The sequence below is a fragment of the Diorhabda carinulata genome, chromosome 3, assembly GCF_026250575.1.
Source record: "Diorhabda carinulata isolate Delta chromosome 3, icDioCari1.1, whole genome shotgun sequence".
NCBI lineage: Eukaryota > Metazoa > Arthropoda > Insecta > Coleoptera > Chrysomelidae > Diorhabda > Diorhabda carinulata.
The window spans coordinates 31216611-31242124 of NC_079462.1; the positions used below are offsets into that span (position 1 = coordinate 31216611).

General features: G+C 30.6%; 1 protein-coding gene and 1 long non-coding RNA gene across 4 annotated transcripts in view; one reads left to right on the plus strand and one right to left on the minus strand.

Annotated features, from left to right (window-relative positions):
* LOC130891810 (inositol-trisphosphate 3-kinase homolog) overlaps positions 1-25514 on the plus strand; it is a 119413-nt gene that overhangs the window by 93346 nt on the left and 553 nt on the right. For 2 of the 3 annotated variants that reach the window (XM_057796803.1, XM_057796804.1), the window contains 3 exons: positions 17148-17360; positions 24469-24747; positions 24875-25450. In XM_057796803.1, coding sequence (XP_057652786.1) covers positions 17148-17360; positions 24469-24747; positions 24875-25450 — 1068 coding nt within the window. Of the gene's footprint in view, positions 1-6727; positions 7071-17147; positions 17361-24468; positions 24748-24874; positions 25451-25514 lie in introns of those variants that run through there. The other variant, XM_057796806.1, reaches the window with a different exon arrangement.
* On the minus strand, positions 14695-15729 carry LOC130891812 (uncharacterized). The gene is made up of 3 exons (XR_009058953.1): positions 15429-15729; positions 15221-15363; positions 14695-14987 (listed from the first exon to the last, which is right to left on the minus strand). It is a non-coding gene; the product is annotated as an uncharacterized LOC130891812 (long non-coding RNA).

Sequence of the window (25514 nt, forward strand, 5' to 3'; positions counted from 1 at the left end):
TCATTTCTGCATTTCATTATGTATGCCCTCTCTCTAGATGTAGATGGCGTCTTTTAAATTCAATTTCTTGTAACTACTTAGCAGCAGAGATTCCTCATCATTCTCCATATCTAGAAGCAGCGTTTGAAGCAATTGCTTTCTATAGATACGTTTAAATGTTTCTATCACGCTTTGGTCTATTGGTTGTAGGACTGACATCACATTTGGTGACATTGAACTTGCCATCATGTGAGCTAAAAACGTCTTTTGGGTGAATTGGTGCATTTAAGACATTTTATATTATTAATAATTTAATTTATACCAGACAATGGTGAAAAGCTTAAGGCTGTTTCAACTTTTAGCCGTTATTCGAACGAACAACCCCACGCTCGTCACGTCTTTACTGTAAAACATTTTGGACACGCTGTATAGTAAATTTCATCACTACCTAAAAAAAAAACGTAATATAAAATTTTATTGCTTCAACTTGCTGATTGAAAATTATAAAATCGGTTATGAAATGTGATATTTTTATTTTGTTGACTTGAAACCAGATGAAATTTGATAGGTTCGTATTAGGCAAACGTTTCATTATTCGTTATTAATAGGATTGATTATTCGTTCGTTCTGGAAATATGGATTCACACAGTCTAAAAATTACAGTTATTCAATTGAAACTTGCCAAAATAGCCTCTATATATGCATGTGGATTTACAATAAAAAAATTGTTTATTAGTTTTAACTGCTTTTGAAATAACTCTATATGATATTATTTACTACAAACACGAATCAAAACTTTCTCTGTTAGCTCATAATCATGAGTTCTGACCCATTTTTTCAAAAAGTAATTTATTCATTAAAAAAATCGTTTCTAATGAAAGTTAAACCCCGAAACTCATAGACCATTCCAATATTGTCAAGTTAATGTCAAAATCGTTTGATTTTTATGCTTGCACCGTTAATCAAGAACTTTTTATTAAACTGCCTTATGGTTTATAATCCATTTTATGGAATTATTTCAATATTGGAGTTAATTTGTGAAAATGGTGTGTTGTAAAATGTAGTAGCAATTCAACAGGGCTAACTAAAAAAATGGAATTTACTTCGATCCTGTTGATGATGTTTCGTCTCTTTTAGACTTATAAATGTTTTTAGTTGTTGACATGTATAATAACTTTTGGTTACCAATATACATCTGATAATTCTCATATCTGTAATTTGTGGAAAGTCCACTGGATTGATACATAAGTCTAAAGGACTGAAACTAATCGGGTCTATATTTTTTTGATACTTCCAGGTTCTCTGTCTTTAAATTCACAAGCTAACTAATTATAGTGGAATCTTGAAACTTTGCTGTGCTCACAGAAACAACTCTACACATTTAAAACTCAAATCTGTCTGCCTCAGAATCTGTCTAGAAAATAAGCAAAGTTATGAATAGACGTTGCCAATTATTTATCTTACAACGATTTTTTGAAAGTTATGTTTTGAGAATCATAACCTTTTTCAATTTTTTTAAACATTCGAAACACTATCCCTATCACTATTCTTCCTCGTAGATATGAGATTTACGAGTAAGTTATTAAAATCTACAAACATTTAGCAGTTGATGTTATAAAAAAAATTATTAAATTACATTTTTTTGTAAAACAAAGGTTTTACTACTATTTTTTGAGCCGTAATAAAACCCAGCATGAGCTTCCAGAAAAATGCCCATACGAAGGTTGCTACTTAAACTACAAATATAAACAAATATTTATAATTGAGTATGGCTTGTTTTACTAAATATTCTCTACTAAGATCAATACACTTTTTCAAGCGTTTGAACCAATTGTCGAAGCATTTTTTCCATTCCAATTAAGGTACATCCAAAACAAGTGATTTGAGCACATCAGCCGCTTCTTAAGGTGTAGAAAAACGTTGACCTCGCGTTATATATTTTTAATCTGCGGTAATAAGAAGAAACCATTGAGTGGCAAACAAGAACTGTGCAGCAGATGATCCAATAATTCGATGTTTCTACTGTCCAAAACCGTTTTTGTTCGAACTAATGTATGAGAATCCGTATTGTCGTGGTGAAGAATGATTCTCGCTTTCTGCGATTGGTTTCCCTGATTTTTTTCAACCGTTCAAGCAAACAAATACTGGTGTACAATGCAGAATTTATCGTTCTAATGGAACGGTGGCGATTTATCCAGTTATTCCAAAAAAAAACAGGCGACCATTTGTTTCGAAATGCGCGAACAACTTTTATTGGATTTGGCTCGTCTTGAAAAACTCATACAGCCATCAACCACAATTGGGGAAAGGAGAAAGAAAATTACGAAGATAGTTTTTATGTATGTCTATTATAAATCAACTATTGTTAAGCTTAACATTCATTGTTTGTGCCTGTTTCGTCTTAATTTTGGTGAGTTTGTCCTATCATTTCATTTTCGTCGTCTAATATCATGTTTTCTCCCCATTCGCTCACCCATTATATTAATTTTTCGTCCTGTGCGTCTATATCTGTTAATGTGTATGTCCTTTCTATGGATTTCAGCATATCTGTAAATTTTTTGCGAGCCTACTGTCTTTGTTCTAAGATGCATTAGTATATGGTGTAATATAGGGTGTGTTGTCTATCTCGCATTTACCTGTGGTCTGTCTGAGATTGAAACGTTTGTAGTCTTGCAGCAGATGTCCGTGTCTCGTTAGTAATTGTGTTGATTTCCAACTTACGTCAAGTCGCATCTCGTTCACGCTCTTTATCAATTTGTAAATCTCTGCCTATACTGTCGTCCCATTTCCTCTGCCAACTCTCAATTTTGTTGTTTTCTTCAGTTGTCTTTTGCTAATATGTTTGTATGTCTTGGCCGTTTCTTGCTAGTTGATTTGGAACCTTCATTTGTACGTCTTCTTCGTTTTTGTCTTACCACGTGTGACTCTCTAATGTATCTCTAGTGCAATGTTCTCGTGGTCACAGTAGTAAACATTGTGTTCAATATATCCTTTGAGTAGAACAATTATTCTCTACAAGAACTGTAATTGTTGGACAAAAATTACTATTTGTTTGTCAGATTCAAGCGAAGTGAGATGGATCAATACGATACAAAACCAATGAGTATTTGGACAAACTAATATCCAATTGATGGTTAATCTGCTTTATAGTCTTGATTTGCATTATATACGTTGTCACATTCTTCCGAATCTGATTCATCAAATTCAATATCTTCCTCGTCACTTGTTTCATTTAATTCTTCCGATCTGGTTCTATACTTTTATTCTTGATATTTAGAGTTCTTCAAATATAGTTGAAAACAGACGGCAACCGTATAATAATTCAGATATAGCCAAACGAAACCTACTTTGTAGATATACCCCGAATATCATTGGTACTTTACTGCGACAGTATTGAAAATTTAAATAATGATTTAAAATAAGGTACAAGTAGCTTGAAAACACATTGAAATCTATTTTATTATCGAGAATCGATGTTCAATAATAAACATAACAGTATAAGAAATATAAGGCATCAATTTTTATAACTGTCTTGCTATTTTTTATTACCCTATAATTATTTAGTGCCTCAGAAAATGGAATATAATAAATCACAGCGTAAATTCCAATACTCTTAAATGTGACAACGCTGTAAATTCCAATATTGTTTTAAAGTGGACCTTAGGCTTGGTATTTCCTTTTCCTTAGAGGCATCACCCTTGAAGCTAGAAAAAAAGCCACACAGTTGATTGAAGTTTTTGATTGGTTAGGTGTATACAAAGTTCCGAAATTTTATCGTTCTTTATTAGTGATTAGTTTCCCTATCATTTTTAAATTAGAAAAATTCCTATTAACTTATATATATTTACAATTAAAAATATAGGGTAACGGGTAAAAAATAACTACAAAATTATAAAGTAGAATCTCCATTTTTGTGTAAATAATAAAGTGCCGAGTCAAACTAATGGAAAAATCAACAAAAATTAGTTTCAGTGGTTTATTTTCGAAAATAAGACGTAGAAGAAAATTTGGAAAACAAACTGTAAGTTCTTTTTTATTTTCATTTAGTTATACAGAGTTTTGAAAAGAAATTATGGTTTATTATGGCCGTTGGATTATATGAAACAGAATTTTTAGTACGAAATTCAATAGTATTAAATAGTAATAATCTCAAATTGTGAGTAGTGAAGTGGTGGATGAAAAGTGTGATAATAAAATCTATAGAGTGACTCATAATTTCAACGTAGACCTTTGCAGGTTCAAGGGGAAAGTCATAGTCATGCGGCAATAATTATCAAATAGGTTTAATACAAAAAAATGTTACATAATATATAACATATTCTTAGGAGGGATATGTTACCATTACTGAAAAATCAAATATATCTACCCTAATAAGGCGTGTGGTTTATTTCTTTTTTTATGGAGACTTTCTTCCACAATTCTTCCTTCTATTCTCAATCGCTTTGTTGATTTCGTCCATCCAGATATTCCTTGGCCTTCCTCTGTTTCTCGGTCTTACTGTTTTGGCTTCCAGTATTCTTCTTGTAATCCTTTCCTCACTCATCACATGTCCTAACTAAATGCACTGAATCCATCACGAAATTATCCAATAACACTTAACTATTCACTAAACTCTGCACTTATTACTACACACTTATATAACTCATTTAAATACACCTTTTTATATTTATATTTATATTTATATACAACGGATTTTTAAATGATTCGGGTCTAAAATGTACAGAAACAAAAAGGTCTACTCAGAAAGTGTCTTTATAAAAATAGCCACAACACGATATAAATATCCGGTATTTCCACAAAACTTTGTATTCTACCAACATAATCTAACAGGACCGGTTTCACGAACTATGTCAGTTGACGAGTTCATGAAATTATTTTGTGTTTCCTCAAATTTCCTCTTTCGGCTCTCAATTTGATGATACACTAATATTTATATATTAATTCACAAACACTTATATAACTTATTTAAATACACCGTTTGGTTTAATTTTCACTATTAAATATATAAATAAATTAGTTAACTATTTATTGGCTGGCTACCAACTTAGCGTCTATTTAAATATAACGGATTTCTAAATGATTCGGGTCTTAAATGTACAGAAACGAAAACACGATATGAGTATCCTATAAAAACTATTCAAAGTATGCCGCTTCATAAGGGCGTATTCTAGGAATTCCACCCAGCACGTCCACAAAACTTTGGATTCTATCAACATAGCCGAACAGGACCGGTTTCACGGACTATGTCAGTAGACGAGTTCATGAAATTACCTTGTATTTTCTCAAATTTTCTCTTTCGACATTCAATTTGATAATACACTAATATTTACATATTAATTGTTCGATTCCTCGGAAAAATCGTAAAAGCCTTTAGGCAAGCTTAGCAAATGGAGCACTGTGAACAAACTAAATGACAAATGATTTATCTCATAGAATATAGATTAAATAAGATTATCGAACCGACTCAAACTTATCAAAAAATTAACAAAAATATAAATTTGGCATAATATTCAATTTAACAAATTGCTAAAATTTAATATAAATTCTTATTTTTTTGTTTCATAACTCTTAACCTTGAAATAAGTTTTTCCTTTGTAAAGTTCATATTAGGATGAGATTATATCTTTGACACGTTAGGTCACTATTCCATAGTTATGAATAAAAGGATGTCATTGTACCCAAACAATAACAGATGTTGTCCAGAGGAGAACCAATAGTCAAAGTAGTTTGAATATTTTAAGTTGATATGCGGATATATACAGATAGTGTCAGAACTATTGACTGATTTAATTAGCCCTTCTTAAAATATTTATATAAATTGTTATCTGAAATTATTGGTGTTATAAAAAGGTGAATTGAACTTTCATCTACAAAATCCATGAAAATGATAAGTCTACCTCAAACATGTATATCTTAAAGTGGTTATTAAGCACGACGGTGACTAGGAAGAAAACCTAGAAGCAAGGCATGACGAAGGGAAATAAACAATTGGGAGCACTGAAAGCGATGATAAGTTCCATAAAAATATCCACAAAGGCGAAGATACATCTATGAAAAACAATAATAAAGCCAATAATGAGCTACGGAGGCCAAACATGGATTCTTAACAAAACAGAGGAAGAGAAGCTAGATGAATGGGAAAGAAAAATACGTAGAAGGATACTAGCGGTGAAAGAGAAGGATAACTGTAACGGAGAAGAACGAATAACGAAATATGGAATTTATTTGGAAAAGCAGAATTAAGGAAATAATAAAATCCAAAAGAATATAATGCCTGGGACACGTACAGAGAGCGCTAGATTTTAGAGCAACAAAATAATGATGGTTATAGGACAAAGAGTAACAAAAAGAAAAGGAAGAGAATCACTTCCATGCTATAAGCCTGAAAGGCCTAGTTGTAGCATATAGATAACTAAGTGTATTCCGTTTTTACCTGCCAATCTTATCTTGTGGCTAATTCAATTTTTGTATGTTTTTTACATTACTACGACTAACCTAAATAAAAATAAATATATTCTAAATCTAGCAATAATTCGAAGAATTTTTCTTTTTTCTTTGGTAATGTAGACAGTTTTTCCCATGTTCTTTTTCTACATTATAATGTATTAATCTTTTTTCAAAAATCGGCATAGAAGTCAAATATCATCGAACTTCACTGAACCTACAGAACGTTGATTTCCATCAATATACATGCAGAGAACCGATACTATCAGTATAACAACCATGGAAGTGGTATTCGTGACGCAAACGGGACGTTTATCTATGCCAGCTTGCAGCAAGTGAAAACAGTCGAACGCTAACACTCAATTCAACCAAGTTTCCAAACACGTTGAATTCGATATACTAAGCACCGCATCGATCATTTTGTTTCAATTAAAGTGACTTTCTACACCTTTCTAGTGATTAACTATTATTTACTTAAATCAATTAGAGCATAGTGACTATTATTACTTTTTCGTGACTATACAATGTGTGTTAACCAACAATACACCATGGTTCCCGCTGTTGTTAATTTAGTAGCCACAAAGGGACGTGATACTTACGCTGGATTTATTAACGAATTTGCATGCTTTAAATGCAGAAACTTTTCGGTGAGTTACCTCAAATCTTCAGGAAACTATTATTTCCTTACATAAATTTTTCATTAGTTATGAATATAGGGAAGAAGAATGAGCTGACCTATATTTTCATAAAGAAAAACTGAGGTTTTTTTATTATTTATACATTATTTTCATCAACTTTTCACTTCTTAGAACTTTTAATATGTTTTACGTGATAATTTGTTTGATTTTTTTATTTAAAAATTGACTTTTCGACCTAGTTTATAACGTCAATTGTCACATTTATTTTAAACTGATATACATAGAAAAGAGCCCTAAAATCAAAATTAATTAGTATTTATATATTAAAATTATAATATAATAAATTGATAAATTTTGAAATGTCATTTTTTCTTTGCAAAATGTCTTCTTGAATTGATTAAATTTTTGATATCACTAATCTGTGTGACGTCAAAGTAGATGACCTCTATCTATGTCTTCTAAAATATTATCTAAGTGGTATATTATATAGAAACAACTTACAGCTTAATGTGCACCTTGTTGTTTTCGACTGTATACTCCTCAAGCTTTAATAATTTCGCTAAAATAAATTGTTAGAGAGGGACAAACACAAGAAATTTTCAATATTTTCAGTTTAGAATTCATTCACCAGATAAAATAATTTTTTTGTAAAACAAACCGTAATCTAGTAGTCCAAACATTTAGTTAAAAAATGGGCAGTTGTGTTTCGTGTAGAAAATAACTAGAAATGCTTCTTAGATTATCGAATTCTTTTGATTGATAATTATTTTAAGCTTTCATGAAAATATATTTCCATATTATACACTTATAAAGCCCAATATTAATTTCCAATAAAAACTAAGTTTCTTATTGGTTTATTGTCTTTTAATTGTTATTATATCCTTAAATACAAGTGTGAGATTTATTACAAAACGCGTCATTGCAAAAATTTTTCATAGAAATAAAAAAAAAATTAGAAAATGACAAACATTAAAACGGGCACATTGCAAATCTTGGTTTACTCTCTTTATCGCACACTTACGATCAGGGCCGGATTTAGAGTTCAATAAGCAACAAAGGAGTGGAACTGTCTCCGCCATAATCATTTCCCAACGCAATACAATAATTGAAAACGAAAACTATCTCAAATAGAATTTTAGTATTAAAGAGCTTTATCGCCGAAAAATTTTTAATTTGAAAAACCCGGGGGAAGTAGCTTCTAAATCTATTTTTCAAATCCGGCCCTGCGTAATCGCTCATGTTGAAAGTCATTTTGTAACAGTACCTTTGAATGGTTTTGAGTTTTATAAAGTAGATAAAACGGAGTCGATAATTTCGTGACTTTTTGACAGAAACACAGTTTTTGTTTATATAATCTTTTTATTTTATTTTTTATTATTGAACATGTAATTTTTTTGAAGAAATTAATGAGGATTAAACCGCAAGAAACTCACTGTTTTGACCTCTTTTTATAGAATGTTATAGTAGAACCACGTTAAGTCCAAGTGGTGCATTTTGCGTTGGTGGTGGTCAAGAGATCATTCAAAATTGAAACCACCAATCCAAGTGTGATACCTAGGGCTCTCTTACTTTCAATTTCCGTTACAAGAGTTCTCAACCGCGCGTCTAGAACGTTTGGCATCTCGAGCTAGTACAGCTAATCAACCATTTTTTATCATTGTTGTTATTTAGTTGGTTCAAAAGCACAAAAACTAAATGAAGCAACATAGGATTGGAATCACATGTTCGATGACAGAATATTTTTTTATTTTAGTGTTTGTTAAATAACAATTACGTAACAATTAATTAAATTACTTATATATATGTACTTGCTTAGGATACCGGAAATGTTACATCCACAATTATTCATGCATCTACTGATCCATCCGATTCTAATATTATACGTAAATACAGTATTAATTTACAAAAATATCTGTACTTGATATAAAATAAAACCATATATTTGATTGCACACGATAATAAACTATATCTTTTTTCTTGATAAAATTAAAATGTCATCACTACTCAATAATTATTTGTCTTTTTTTTGGTTTATAATTTCGATCAATAAATTTTTTATATCTTTATCGGCGCCTACTTCTCCACGAATCTTCGTTAACGCTCCTTTAGTCGAGCAATCGCAATTAGAACTCCAATCCAAAGGGAAGGAAATACTAATTTATTATTACAGATCAATTATAAACATTTCGGCTCGCGCTGATTCCTTCGTTCATGTGGTGTGTGATTTATGAACAAAAACACCCGCGCTCGCGTTCAAGTTCGCGCTGGAAGATGGCCAATTTTTTTGTTCGACGCTCGTATTCCACCGCTAAGCAAAACCAACATACCTACGTCTCTCTACTCTCAACACTGTTTCATGATACCTCTACCTCTATTTCTTATTTGCACGATCCCTTCACTCTAGCGGAGCTTTTCTGCTACTAGAGACTAGGCACCCGTTTTGTACATATATTTTGTTTTTACATGTATATATGTGTAAGTGTATATCATCGAACTTGATTATTGTGTTATGTCTTCGTTATCCTTGACCCTAAGCCTCGTACTCAGTTCGCCTCAATCGATATTTGAATTTCGAATGGATGAGAAGCTGAAATGCAACAATATCTACGTGAAAGAGGAATTATAATCGATGACATTGCAATTATAGTGAAGTAAATAGCAATTAACAAAGTATATGTTGTCGATAAAATGATTCATAGGCCCACTTTTATAGTTATACGACTGCCATCGTATTTTTGAGGCCTCAACCGTATAGAATTTGAGTACAGTTGCTAAAGAGCTCAAATTGGAAAGAAATAATCATTATTTTGCTCTAATAATTGATGTAATTGTTTATTTCCTATATTAAAAAACGTAAACTGATTTTACGGCTTGAAATCAATCATCTAGATAAATTATTCGAATAAAATTAAACCAATGACGGTAATATTAATAAATATTTAAACTGTGATTATCACGCGTAGTCAAAAACTTCCAGCGTTAACAAAATCAAAAACAATGTTCTTCAACCTTTATTTTAAAATTAGCACGAAGCTTCAGAATAATTTTATATTATTACCGCCCTCATTACCGCGAGTTTGAAAATAGTGAAATTTTTCTATGATAAATAATTGATGAAAGTTGGTGATGATTAATATGTTAATGAGCATTACGCAGATACCTTTAGCATGATTATGAAAACGATTTGAATTTTTTTCTATCATTCAGTACGTCAAACAGATTTTTACATATATTTTTTGTTTACAGAATAGTTACGTGAAATGATTAATGATTTTAAATTCTAAACTCATTGATACAATCAGAATCACTTCGATACAACATTATTATGTAGATTAATTTAGTTACACTGAATTTATACTACAAACGGTACACAAAATGATACCATTTTTGATAAAATACCAACTTTTTATTCGATATAAATCATATTTTTAGACGACGCCATCTGAAAGTTGTTCGTTCTGTATGCATTTACATACCGAAAGTGCGTTTTGAGTGTTCCATGTAGTGAAAATGACAGTTCCGTACTGCAAAACACTTTCGGTACGCTCTGGAGTAGACAACTCTTAACTTTTGTTGACAGTTGACAGTTGACAGTTTCAATACGATGATTTTGCATAATCTTAAATTTTTAATTTTCTGAAATTATTTGTTTTATGCGAAGTTTTGTCTAAATTAACGAATAACAATCAATGATGACGAAAAAGAAAACATCAGTGATGCGGCCGTTCTTAATTCGTTGCCGGATAAATCTCGTGCAAGGTACGAAAAACAGCTCTTTATGAAGTGGTGTCACCAGAAAAGGTGGAAAAACCCAACGGAAAACGTAGTGCTCGCTTATTTTTCAGAAAAATCTAATCTAAAATCTGGAAAAGTTCTACTTTATTGTCGATGATTAAATTTAGTTATTATTTTATAAATTAAATTGGATATACTCTCGCAATAAAACAAGATGTTGACATCAACAAATATCCAGAGAAAATATAATAGAATTCTTATGCGTCGTCTAAAAAATGTTGTGTACGCCGTGGCTTCGCTCGTCTCGCATTTTTCAGACTCGTCCAACAAAGTAGCACTTTCAGTCCTTGGCATACAAATAACTATTTCATTGGGTTACTTGTATAAAAAGCAGGGTATCAAGTGAAAACATCCGTACAGAAACAAAAACGTTTCTGGAGGTTGAAAAAAGATTTTACAGAAGAAGAAGTTAATGCAGCTATGGCTAACGTTAACCGTTCCTCAGATTACAAGAAAATCGAAGTAACCTAATCCAGACCCACGTGATGCACCTCCTAGAGGCTCTCAACACGAGTCTTGAGACTTTATTCTACATTCACGCTGTCACGACTCGCGCTCGAAAATTCGAAACAGAGCGGAGCGACAAGGATGCGAGACGAGAAGGCGAGCGCATAGTCCACACTCTCGCACTCGTATTTCCTCTTGTAGCCTCGTAGAGGATATGAATCAGGCATAAAAGGCCAAAACTAAGACTCAAAATTACTTTATATACTAACTGTCGAACCGATAACAACACATGGCACACAAATATGGATTTTTACAAAAAAAAAATATCGAGTCCTGAATCTGTGGAAATTGGTGTTTTTAGGAGATCGTATTGAAAGTGAAGAATGGAATGGAAGAATTATTATATGCGCACAATTAATAGACAAAAAAATCAGCTTAAAACTTAAATAAATAATTTCGATTTCTACGAATTGGACAGTTTTTTAGTGTTGAAATAGCACAATAAAAGAAAAATTTTATGAAACGAAAATTGCGTAACTGAAAACCTTCAACGAGGATATCTCAATTATGTGGGTTTTGCTGGTTTGTTTTCATTTTGTAAGGTCGTATTTTATTATTTTTCAATGGTTTATTACCTGTATTTCATGTCCAAAGAGAAATGTTAACGTTAAGGTTAAATTTACTCTATAACCTCGGATATTTAACTGACCTAGAATGAAATTTGTAAAAAATCCCTTAAATATTTTATCGCGTCTCAATATCGGCCAAACAAAATGAATTAATAACGTTCGATGTAACGAACATGAATGGAAGTATAATAATGTATCATAAATGAATAGTAAAGAAAGAAATTTATCTTTTAAATGCGTAAAGGAATCGAGAAAGTCAAACGCAATTGATATGTGTTTATCTAAAATTAAACGGATCATGGCAAATCGAATTTAATACTAGATTGTGTATAGAAACTAAAAATTTTCCGTTATTTTGACTAGCATATTAGATCATTTATTTCTTGATCATTCACATATTAATTTGATATATAAATATTTAAACTACCAATCATTAGGATTGATTTATTGAATAATGACGTCTTCTATTTTTTTTTTGTTATTATTAGCACTAAACTCGTTTTTGTGAATATAATTATAATTATAATTTTTCTTATTCAACCCCACAAACTTTTGCAACTAAATAAATTCCCAATATTCAAACATATTTCGTCTTACTTGATTTATTTAGTCTAATTCAACCGAAATTGAAGATATAGTGGTACATACAATTTTAAATAGGTTGCAAAAAAGAAAACACATTATATTCAAACGATTGTTTATTATAAACAACATGGAAAAGTATTTCTTAAAAATAATATCGTCCAAGGGGCCATCATCTTTCCGCTAGTATTCCTCGAATCTGATCGCTAAATTTACGAAAACTATTGTTGTGTTTTCTATTTTTTGAAATTTTTTTTCAAATTGTAGTAGTATACTTGTTTATCAGCTCAACTCAAACTCCATAAAACGAAATTAGCTGAAGATTGGTCTGGGCTGCACTGATGCCAAAGAAAATCAATCAAGAAGATCAATTTAACCAAGAATAAACTTTCATTGGATATATAGTAGATTGATGCATTTGTGTTCTATTTTTGTAACCATCGAATTAAAAACAATCGAGTGTAATTTTTACATATTCACATTTAACATTTACTGAATCTCACGTGTATTTTTAATACGGGTCATTTGAAGAGATTACCACCCAATGCGCTACTTTTAGATAACGTGAAGGTCTTTGGTGTTTAATTTTATGGTTTTTTCAGTTCAGCTTCAATATTCGATGCAAAGTTGTTCGGGGCTTAGCCGAAGCATTTGAAATAACCTTAGTTCGTATCCAATGGGCGGTGTCTTCCTTTCCATTTTTAAGGAACAACTTGAGCCGATGGAAAATATATGTGGCGTTATTACCTCAAAATCGAGTACATATAATACAAGAAACAAAGATAGAGAGGGCTTATGTCATTTATTTAGTGCAACCAATGTCTAAGTACGAGCGACAGTGATAATTTTATTTCTAAGCTTAAAATTTTTCACAAACTTGTAAGTTTTTTTACCTGTAGTGATGTTTATTCAAAGTTGTATCGATTTCTTCGAAGTTTTTAACCAGTTTTTGTCAATTGAACGCCCTTTTTCTCCCAGTACCGTACTGTAACATGCCCGACAGTATTATTTATTTGGTGGTCTTAAACGCTCTTGATTTAGGCTTTGAATTATTTTTTGAATATCTTCTACAGAAGATGTACGACATAGACAAAAGCTCTACCCCATTCTTTTATATTATGTATGAAATAATAGGGTAGACGAAGTTTGTACTCTTTCTGAGCAGTATCTGTTGTAGAACAAATGTAGAACAATCTGGAACGACCTTAAAAAATTATATATCTCCAAAGTGCGGTGCTAATTTCTTCTGGGAGTATTGGGGATATAATCTTAAAATCGGACTAAGACATAGATACTGTTTATAATTATATTGAAATTAACTGTACGGTATCTTTTTGTGGAATGCAAAAAATCAGTTTTAATTGAATTACTTTAATTGCGGATTTATTTAAATAGCAACAATTAAACATCTTTAATTAATATATTAAGCTCGTATGGAATGTCAGATGGTGTTTACTTTTATCATCTCCTAGTGAGATACCGACCTCGCGTATTTTTCTCGGTCTAGATAGTTTCTCCAAATACGTGTCTCACTTAGAACGTCAATCGTTTATATATGTGTGTTAGTTTGATTATAAGATGACAGGTGACACAACTTTTACGTAAATATCGACCATGTAAGATTTGATGGAATTGTTTGAACATTTGTTCGGTTTTTTTCCTATGAATACATAGACAATAATAAGGAAAAGTATACAAAAAACTCAAGAGTAGTTTGCATTCAACTGATAGTCTATAAAGTTTTTGCTTTCTATTGATTTAAAAATATTTTTTTCGATAAACAAATTCAGGAACGTAATTCGTTTACGTAAATCATGGCCATGAAAATTAAATACTGTTTGTATTAATTAAAATGATAATCTTTATATTCCATTGTCATATGTTACAATCTAAATGAGACGTATCAGAATAAGGCAACACAAAGGAATTGAAGTAGTGATGTAATAATGAAATTCTTCAGTTTTTTATACTCTTATATGTTTTTGTTGCTAAATTGTGTTCATTTCAGGTTTCTTCAGATTAATAATTGGGTAAAAAATTTCGAACTATTTTCATCTTATTGAATCAAAAACACATCAGAGAAAAAATTTAGATGTATTTTCCTCGTATAAAAATGTTTCTTTCACAATTATTAAAGACATATTTAGAAAAAATTAAAGAATATAAATAAATACCTCAAAACGAATTTATCAAAGCTATAGAACTAACATTTATAAAAAAGATATTTCAAATTTGAGACATATAAACAAATTTATGGTTGTGCTAGAGCTTCCATATCAAGTATTATAGCAAAATTGGTGATGGAAACTGTCTTAAACAAATTTGTTTTATTGCAGTACTAAAAAACACAAATCAAAAATTAAATTCTCGTCATAAAAAACTTCGGAAATCACAAAAAAATAAATTTAATTTTCTTGATTATAAGTTTGGGTGATGGAGCTATCAGATCCTGAATTTAGATGCTTCTTAGATCCTAAAAAAATGATAAATAACATTCTAGAAAAGGATAAACAGGCACTATAATCAATTAAGTAACAAAACAGAAAATAAGCATCAAAATGTGAAACATTTTCTCTTGCCATAGGACTTTTCTAACAACTATCAAATTATTTCAATAAATATGATAAATTATAAAGGACATTTCATTAAACTAAAACCTAAAACACCAAAAAACAAAAGAAGAAATAAATATTATATATCAAGTACCTTGTAATGATCGAGACGCTGTTTACATAGGACAGACTTCTCAGTATTTATGAAATAGATTAAAAGATCATCAAGACGATAGACAAAAAGAAAACCGCATTCATAGTTTATTTTTTATTGTATTGGTGATCATGAAATAATAGCTAAAACTAATTTTTATTTTCATATTCATATTCTAGGTGATATATTGATTTGCAATAAATATTACCTTAGCGAACTCTTTCAAGAAACTGCCAAAATTTCCTAGAAACTCTTCAAAAATTTCTTTAATTTTTCAATTATATTACGACAATATCTTTCATGAAGTTTTTGAAAAAATAATCCACTTGAATCTAATTATACACAAAAACGAAAAATACTTATCAACAAAATTTACTATTTTAGTTATAGTAAAGTTAACAGGAGAAAGCGGATGAAACACTAACTATTATATTGATCTGTTTTAATACGAAGCCGGGTAACGAGGAATAAGAAAATCTTTTACTACACCCAGAAAAAGTGTTCATCGATCTTCACTGTGTCAAATATGACTGTGCAACAATAGCTTTATTAGTCTTTCTTTTACGTAAAATTTTTGAGAAAAATATTAATTCATAACTTGAAGCAAATGAAGTAGCATGACAATATGAACATCCTGTTTTTATTTATCATATTTTTGAACAGAAATAAGTAGACCATGGGAGATTTCTAAGCTCAAGTCAATGAACCACTACCAAACGCGGAGTCTTAAGAGATTAGGGACTCATGAAAAAGAAGGCAGTAATTATGGTGGAATTGAATGGTTACTTATGTACTTTGATGTAGTGACGCAAATATTTTTATTTGTATCTGCAAACTCATGAAATATATTTATAACCTTCAAATTTTATATTACATAATAATTAATTATTTATTTGTGAGCTATAAATAGAATTAATCAAAGTAACACGTCTAATTATACTTTACAGACGATTTCAATAAATTATTCTAATTGTTTCTGGAATTAAAGTTTTTGTTAAACACATGTAAATAGTGGAAGACAAATTTATAATTCGATATCTCAGAATTGATCATTGGAAGACCAAACAATAAAAATAAATATTCAGTTAACCGAGAAACAAATTAACCTTAAACACAGTATACAAAGGTCTTTTTTAATTAAGAACCGTTTAGTTATGAATGTAAATTTTATTACAAACTGGAATATGAACTTTTTTCACTTTTCTACTCAATCACCATTAATATTCAAACATTAGTTAGTCAAGTGTTTGGATCTCATTATCAATGAACTCTCCATTTAGGATTGTATGCGAATTTTATCGTCAACTTTTTGTATTGAGTCACTAGGTCGTCCAGATCGTTCTTCATCATGAACAAGGTACCGTTTATTTTGAACAATACGAATTTTTTTACACACACCGCCAATATCAAAGTTGATGACCTATTAACAAGGTGACAAACGAAGCAGTTCAATTAAAAAACAACTCCGGTAGATATGAAACTTAATGGCGGTCTAGTGAAAGATCAATCGACCTTCAATTTGTTTTTACCTTGAAAATAACCCTCAAAATACATCGTAATCTTACTACAAAATATCTAATGATGTCTCAAAATATATCCTCATCCATACATCTGTCCTATTCTCCATTACATATACAATCTTTCGTATATATGTCCTGGAAGACACTCAATATCTTCTGTTAACTTGGATGGAATCATTGCGAACTAGTTTATGAACGTTTTCTTTGTGAGAGTGTGGCAAATAAAACACCAGAATGTAATATATGTTCCGAGCTTTCGAATACCTTTGTATTCATCATTGGAGACCGAAATTATGGTTAAAGTACAATTTAAAAAATATTAAAAATTTCTTACATTCATTAGTTGAGGATTGTGGCTATAAGAATATTTTCGTTGTGTTATTATAATTGTATTTTTTTTGTTACAGTCCAGCGACAAAGACATAGAAGTAGCAGATGTATGGAAAACACGCGGTAAACCAGTAAGGTCTCCATCCCCACACAACGCTTTCAAAAGATGGCGCATCAAGGCTAATCTTAAAGCAGCTGAATCCAAAAATGGAATTGAAGGATCTAAATTGGCCGTTAATTCGAAAGATAAAAATGAAGAGGACATGTCATTGCTTAAATTCTTAGCAATTGTAAGTATCTCAACTTTATCACATTTTATTTTGCTTATATTCTTTAATTTTCTTATTTCTTTAACGATTGTTACATTAAGTGATTTGGACACTATTAGTTACTGAAAAAATTACATTCAACGATGTCGATTGCAGTACACAAATTACTGATGTGCTTTTTGAAATTTCCTGTCGCCTTTTTACTTTATTTTTAATAAAATAATATACAGTATTTCATCATCTAGAAATTTATGATCCCGAACCTCTGAATCTAGAAAATGTGAAATTATAACTTTAATTCGACATATAGGAATTTTTAGAAAATAATTTTCACCAAATTAGTGCTCAATACAACTTTTAATCAAACTGCGTCTATCTTTTGGACTTTAAAACTTCAAAACTTTGACTTATTTGTATTTTTATCATTGTGAATGTACCGCCGTAATTACATGTAACGCTTATAAACTATGATCTATCGATAATTTCTATTTTAGTGACAAATCAGTTGAAGACATGATAAAAACACGTTTTTACTGTTATTAACGTCAACATTATAATTTTTCTATGTAGGCAAATTTGTACTTCGACGACAATTTCTATAAGTTTAACACTTTCTCACGGTAATAGTTGTCAATAAACATACAACCTTGATTATTTTTATAACAATTAATTTCACACCTACACCAGTCTTCTATTTCTTAATGCTAATATGCTTCCAGTTAAATATCAGATGTTTAACTAGAAAAGTAAATATAATACAGGAAATACATTTGTTTTGCAAATGATTTTTGCAACATCCGTTGGTATCATGGATTTAATCTCACGTTATGAATAAATACCATTAATATCAATTCAAGGATCGCGATAGATTCTACAATGTAGCCTAACCATCGCAATGGATAGCATATGAACGTTTGAGTATTAGGAAGCAAAAACACCAACGAATATAGAGCACTGTTTGAAGTTCTCTAGGTATTATAAGAAGGATTTTTGTGTCCATAGATGAAACCTACAATAAAATTTACACATCTCAATCAAACAGTTATCTGTGTGGACTAGAATCGCCGAAAGCTGACCAACAATCGTCTACAAAACTTATGATCTTTGTATTTTGGACATATTCCCAGTACTGCAGTACTTTAAGGCCCTTTTTTCATCGGCTTTCAACTGTTTTTACAATTCTTTTCCACAGATTGCGATTCTCGACTTTTGCGCTCAGATCTAATATCTTCCAACACTGCATCAAACCATTTTTTTTGGTTCTTCATTTAACTTCTTTTTCAATGAGCTATTTTGTATTTTGGCATGCACTCGATAAACTAATGGAACAATGGAAGAAGAAAGTTGGGTAAAAAATTACAAAAAGAGAAATTTTGAAGCTTGAAATATGCGTTTTTGTTCACTAAAATATTGAAATCATTATATGATCTTATTAAGTATAATTTTATTGAAAGTATATTTTTTGGAAAATATTGATTATTTTGAAACTTATTTAAAATAAATAATACACAGTTTATGTGGCAACAAGTGACTGTGAATTGTCTTTTATAAATCCGTTTAAAACAAAAATGATTTTGGACTGGATACCAAGAAGACTCTTCAAGATCTCAATTTCATTTCCATTCTTAGTTTTTCTATTTCTTCTTCTCCAGTTCTTCAGTAATTTTTCTATTTTTTTCATGTTCTGCTACTAGCAAGACATCGCTATCAGCATACAGTATATTGTCATTACGATACCTACAGTATAGGTTTTGTAATTATTCAAAATTTTACACAATACTAGGTTTTATGAAAAGGGATGGGCTTAGATCTATATAAATTAATACTTTTCCTTTCATTCTGTTGTATACACTCAGCCAAAAGATGTACTCCAATCTATAAATAAAGTTCATATCTTTATTCTATTATAAAAAGTTATAAATTTAACTATTTAACTGGTTTATACTAGTTTTTATTACTATTCAATGTTCCTTACACTAAATCTATGATTCACACTTTTGCCTATTCAGATTTTCCTTACATGGAAGTTGACAGTTTTCCAGCTTTTCGGTTCCCTTTTCAGTGGAGGCTCAGTCTTCGTCATCTTACACCTTCAGCTTGTTTACTAGCCCTTTTCATTCCTACCTATTCATTTGTTTTCAAATTATCATCCCCATTCATACCAAATCCATCTTCACCTCATCATACCAAAACAAAAGCTTTCTTCTTCCTTTCCCACCTTGTGTACACTTTAGGAAACTATAATCTTAACCTAAAGCCCCCAGGAGTCTGGAGGTGGGCACGGTCCGATAAAGGTGACCGTGGGACAGTCTTCGGATGATCCCAATCTCTTAGAATAGACAGAGATTGCCGTGTTGGATCAAGACTAAGAATCCGCTCTGTACGTTAGCCACGCCAAAATGAATTCTAGCGTGTTACCGACTCTACCACGGGGAGGTGTGCAGAACTTGATTAAGAGGGACTACAAACTTTAGAAGCTCACAACCGAGGTTTCAAAGGCTTTGATTTGAACAGAAATGGTCGCCCTGTCGCTTTCTAAACGCCTTCAAAAGTTCCGGGCGCAATACTCTCTCCGCTACAGTTCCTAACCCAAAACGAGTCTTAAATCACCGTTGTGTTTTATTTAAAACATGATCTAGAAAAACTTTTGATTTTTATAACTTTTTTATGCATTAATTCTTCTCGATTAGATTCCGAAAAATAACGTGATTAGAGTTAGTCTTTCAATTTTGGAAATACTTCAATTCTAGAAACATTTAAAACACTGAAAGATATATCCATTACATGTCCAAGATCTGACACAAAGTGACTATTAAATAAGGTGTCTAAACTATTATAAATTATAAATAAATAAATATAAAAGTCGTTGAAGATTTTGTTGACTGAGCACACAATGCATTGACGTCAAATAAAGAAGAAAGTTTACTGAAATATTGAGAATTCCCGTTGCAATAATTTATTTCTAGAAACAGATAAAGATTCAATGGGGAAATTTGAAAATCATGCTTACAAATAATTATAGGAACTGCGTCAGGAAATGGGTCATTGTTCTGTATGTTTCTATAAATAATAGAAATGTGTATGTTCCAACTAAAATGAAAACATCGAAACTTTTTGAAAAAATACGTTTTTATAATGTAAGTAGTGCAAATATTTTATAATACCATTAAAAATACTGTTTGTTTATAACAACATTTCTATTGAATTTAGATGCGATTATTCACTCACTCCAATAGTAGATTTTTTATTTGAACAGTAGTTTTTAAACAAAGAAATTAAATAATTAAATAAATAACAATACTTTCTCAATTACTCTTTAAATTCGTAGAATCTGTTGCCGTCATATCGGTATTAAGGATATACCCAGTGTATAAAAGAATTTTCTAAAGGACAACCGCATATGGATAAAAACTATCACATTCTCAATTTGATCAAGTTTCAATATATACATAAATAAAATTTTTTATCCGATTTTTTATTTTATGTCTACTTATTCTTAACATAAAATTATTGCTCGTCCTAAAACTTGTTTTAAAATAATTTTATTATTTACTAATAGTTTATCTTGTCGGGTGTCACAATTTATTTTTTCACTACACTATACTAATGTACGTTTAAAATACACTATTCACTAATTTATATTCACTGCTCGCGATTCGAGATCTCGTTTCTATTACAAGTTAAAATACTAGTACTCAACTGACTTTTCAGTCTCCTCGTATTTATTAACACGTATTTATTAGTTTCACATGTATGTGGGTGTGTGACCTTTAGAGTTTGCTTGTAATTCTCCTTTGGACTAAGAGCAAAAGTGGATTATTTAATAAAAACTTCGTTCGACAGAGGATTCGAACCTCCAATCTCCGTGTTGGAAACTAAGCACTTCGACAACCTTAAACTACACCGTTCGGCTCTATACAAGTTTCGACGAGATGTAGGTATATAAGCAGCGAAGCTGGTATCAATTAAAAAAATATAAATACGGCAATTTTTTTTAGAAATTATCATTGCAAATTTTATCCTTACATCGAAACAAATTTTTCAAATGGCTGCCCTCTGTTGCATCAGTATTGCTTTAGAATTTAACACCTTAAATTTCATTACGTTGTTCGTGAAGACTTTTACATTCGTGTACCCTCGTTGGAGATTTACAATTAATGACTAAACTAAAAAAACTTTTAAATCACATCAAAGTAAAAGTTAAAAATAATTTTTTACATAACCTTAAAACAATATTCAATGTATTATTGTGAAAAGGTGTCGGCGCTCGATCTAAAATATGAAACAAAGCGCCCCACGTTTTTTTGGAAATAATACATTCATTATTATTTTGAGGTTATTTCAAAAATTATTTTTATTTGAGATGCTTTAAAAGCGCGTTTTTTACTTTTCTAGTAAACTATATTTATATGATAAAACTTGAAACAAACTTTCCATCGTATATATTTTTGAGGTTAGATTATATCATATTTTTTGTTTTGTCGAACTCCCTGTTTCTTTTTCTTTAATGTTTGATATTATTCATATTTCTTTGAATATTAATGTTTTTATTTACACGTGGTTTATATAGGTTTAGCATTTTTTAAGAAAAACAAAAATTAAGCAAACAAAGAGACGATTAAAACAACAATTAACTGTGTCATTAATATTTGTCCAAGCTTAAATATTAACGAAACCAAAATAGCAATAAACATTACAAACAAACCATAAATTATTTTTATAAAAACTAATATATTGTGTAACTGTTTCTATTCAAATATTAGAGATAAAAAGGAAATAAGATGAAAATATTTACAGACTATTTTATACAAATAAATATGTATAAATCAATACTATATTAAAAGTACAAGAAAAATGAACATTTTACCTTGGCTGGAGGTTACTATAGAAATAAATTCAGTAGTCGTACGTCATACGAATATTTTAAAAAATATATTAGTAAGACAGTACGGAAAAAATCATTAAATTAAAATTATCTGTTGATACTTATTAAAACGGAAGAAATAATATTTTCAGGTATACCATATTTGTATATATCTTAACGACATTAAATTATTTGTGTTATCTAATAGTATAATTATTTCATTTATGCGAGAAGAAACATATTAAATGCATACTATCCCTTGTTACTTATGATCGACCCATCAGCATCTGTTGTCAATGTGCACAGTCGATGATTCAAGCTATTGTATTAAAAACAAGTCTGTAGACATTCACCAATTTCATTGTTCACACTTTTTAATGAAGCTTCTAATAATATTTTATATATTTTCGCTACCTTGGTTTGACAAGGTACATTTTTGTTTATAGATTATATTTTCCTATATGTTTCACCGACTTTTTTTCCTCAATGTCAAATAATAACAATTTATAACAATGACAAAATTCTAAATGCAGGAAAAAAAAGAGTATTTTAGTGTGACAGATGACAGAGTACCAACTGATTAATTATATCATTTCACTTGTCAGCTGTTCATATTAAAAAAGAAGAATTCTGAATGTCCAACGAAATATTTATTACGAAGCATAACTTAGGTTTTTATCAGCCTAAATGTGATTTTTGTTATCTATGCTAGAGTTCCAAAATGGCCGAAAAAACTTAGACATAGGATAAGGAGCTTCAATAAGCTCTTTTTTATGTTAGAAAATTAAATGTTCAGAATATGACAGCTGTGTACAGTGTTACAAACCAGGTGTATTAAGCTCTGTGGAGAGAAAATCATGGCTGGAAAGGAGGCAAGTACCACAAAGAACGATTTTGGTAGCTGAAGAGAATAGGAATATCAAACTTGACTACATGGTCAGATTCGCATGTGCTCCAAAGCAGAAACTCGATGGCAATGTAAAATCCAGAATATTTAATAAGATTATTAAACCAAGCTCACATCAAAAACTGTTCCGAATAATTCAGATGAAATAATCAGATTTTAAAGTATTTTCATGAATTTTAAAGTTGATGAACTACAAAAGTAATAGATATAAAAATCATGAGATTGAGTTCAAGACTCCCCGCATGGCTTTTGAGTTCATGGACCTTGGGAATCTCAAAAGCAAAGAATTTTCCGCCAAAGGAAACTGGAGTGAAAAGAGAAACTGTACACAACTGTATTCAACCTAAAGGTGATAAAAACTGTGCTGTGTCACTGTAGGATAAGGGTTGTCACAGTAATTTACAAATGCGTTTTTTGCGCATTTCTATTAATTATTTTAATGAGTCTATTAATGTTAATTATTGCAGATGGCACTTATAATATTGTAGCAAAAAAATAATTGCTAACAATTAATGAAAGGCGTTTACAGAAAAAAAATCATTAGGAATTAGACTTTGAAAACCCAAAAAAAATTGAATAGCACTTATTTTACATAGAAATGGATTTCTCAACAGTTTTTCATTTTATTAAGTTATTATCGTTTGTAATACAAAAAATCTATAAATAATTTTACGTCATAAAATTCCCTAATCAAAATTCTAATACAATATAAAATGTAAATTAGTTCATTGCATTTTGTATCTTAAGTACATGCAAACATTTGCTAGATGCACGTGACATATACAATAATTAAATCGATAAAAAGCTAATTAAATGGACTATTTACCTCGGTATAGTTGAAGTAGAGAATTTTTCGTTTTATTTATTTCGTGTGAAAAGCACTTGGTAAAGTTACCTGACCTCAAATCAGTTTTTCATTCTCAATCACATGCTCTAACCTCAAAATTAATTCCTAATTTTACGTTTGCCCTCAATTGTATCAGATAAAAGTTTTGATAAAAATAAATAATTAGTTTTCTAGTTATATAAACTGTGAAAATTAATAAAAATTATAAACGAATGAAGTACTATATTGATAAGATGTCTAGACTATTTTTAAGTCTTTTGACCTCTTTCATGAAACAAGATAGTGATAGAAAGTTTCTAATTATCAAGAAAGTTACAAAAGTGAGTATTTCTAAGTGGAAGTCAATGTTCGAGTTTAGTAACCTATCAATATAATCAAAATGTTCACAATTATAATTTAACATAAAATGCAAGTCTACAAACACAAATATACTATTAAATAATAATGTATCGATACTGCAAGAACTATACTATCAATTACGTCTTAATCCATTGATCTCTTATTGTTACAGAACGCTTTGGATCTCAGTGCACCAGCTAGCGATGTCCTTTTAAAAAGTCGTAGTACGAATTGGTTCCAGCTTAGCGGCCATCCAGATAGTTTAGCACCAGCAGGACCAGGCACCGTCTGGAAAAAACGATCCTCCAATTCAGACGACACCGAACGTATTGTGTACGAAGAATTATCACAAGATCCCAATCTCTGCGATATCATACCGAGATATTACAGAGAAGTTGAGTACCAAGGAGAGACATTCATTGAATTGCAAGATTTGTTACATGGATTTCAGGTAAACATTACAAAAAAAAAATACTAATTTCAATTCTCTGCTTCGTCACAAACAAAACATACTATATTATCTATAACGTATCACTTTTTCTACTTGTCGATACTTACCAAACAATATTTTGTTTCAGGATCCTTATGTAGTAGATATAAAAATGGGTACTCGCACTTTTTTGGAATCTGAAGTTAAAAAAGTGGCTGCTCGACACGACCTCTACCAAAAAATGATTGTAATAGACCCTCAAGTACCCACTCCGGAAGAACACAAAGCTAAAGCAGTAACTAAACTACGTTATATGCAATTTAGAGAACATCAATCTTCGACTTGCAGTCAAGGTTTTCGTATTGAGGCTATGAAGTGCAGGGGATCACCTCCAGTAACTGATTTAAAGAAAGTCAAATCAAGAGAAGAAGTTCTGAATACTTTAGATATGTTCTTAGGAGGTAAAGAAGATGTAAGACAAAGATTATTAGCGAGACTGTGTGAGATTCGCTCTAAAATTGAAAATTCCGAGTATTTTAAGACGAGAGAAGTAGTAGGAAGCAGTCTTTTTATTATATATGATGACACAAAGGTTGGAGCTTGGCTTATAGATTTTGCAAAAACTAGTAAACTACCAGAAGGCAAAACAGTGAACCATAGAACTCCTTGGGTGCAAGGAAATCATGAGGAAGGGCTGCTGTTTGGCTTTGACAAACTCATTTCGGTAAATATCAGATCAAAGCTTTCCTCAATTCTATAATCTGAATTTTTGTAACGTTTTGTCATGG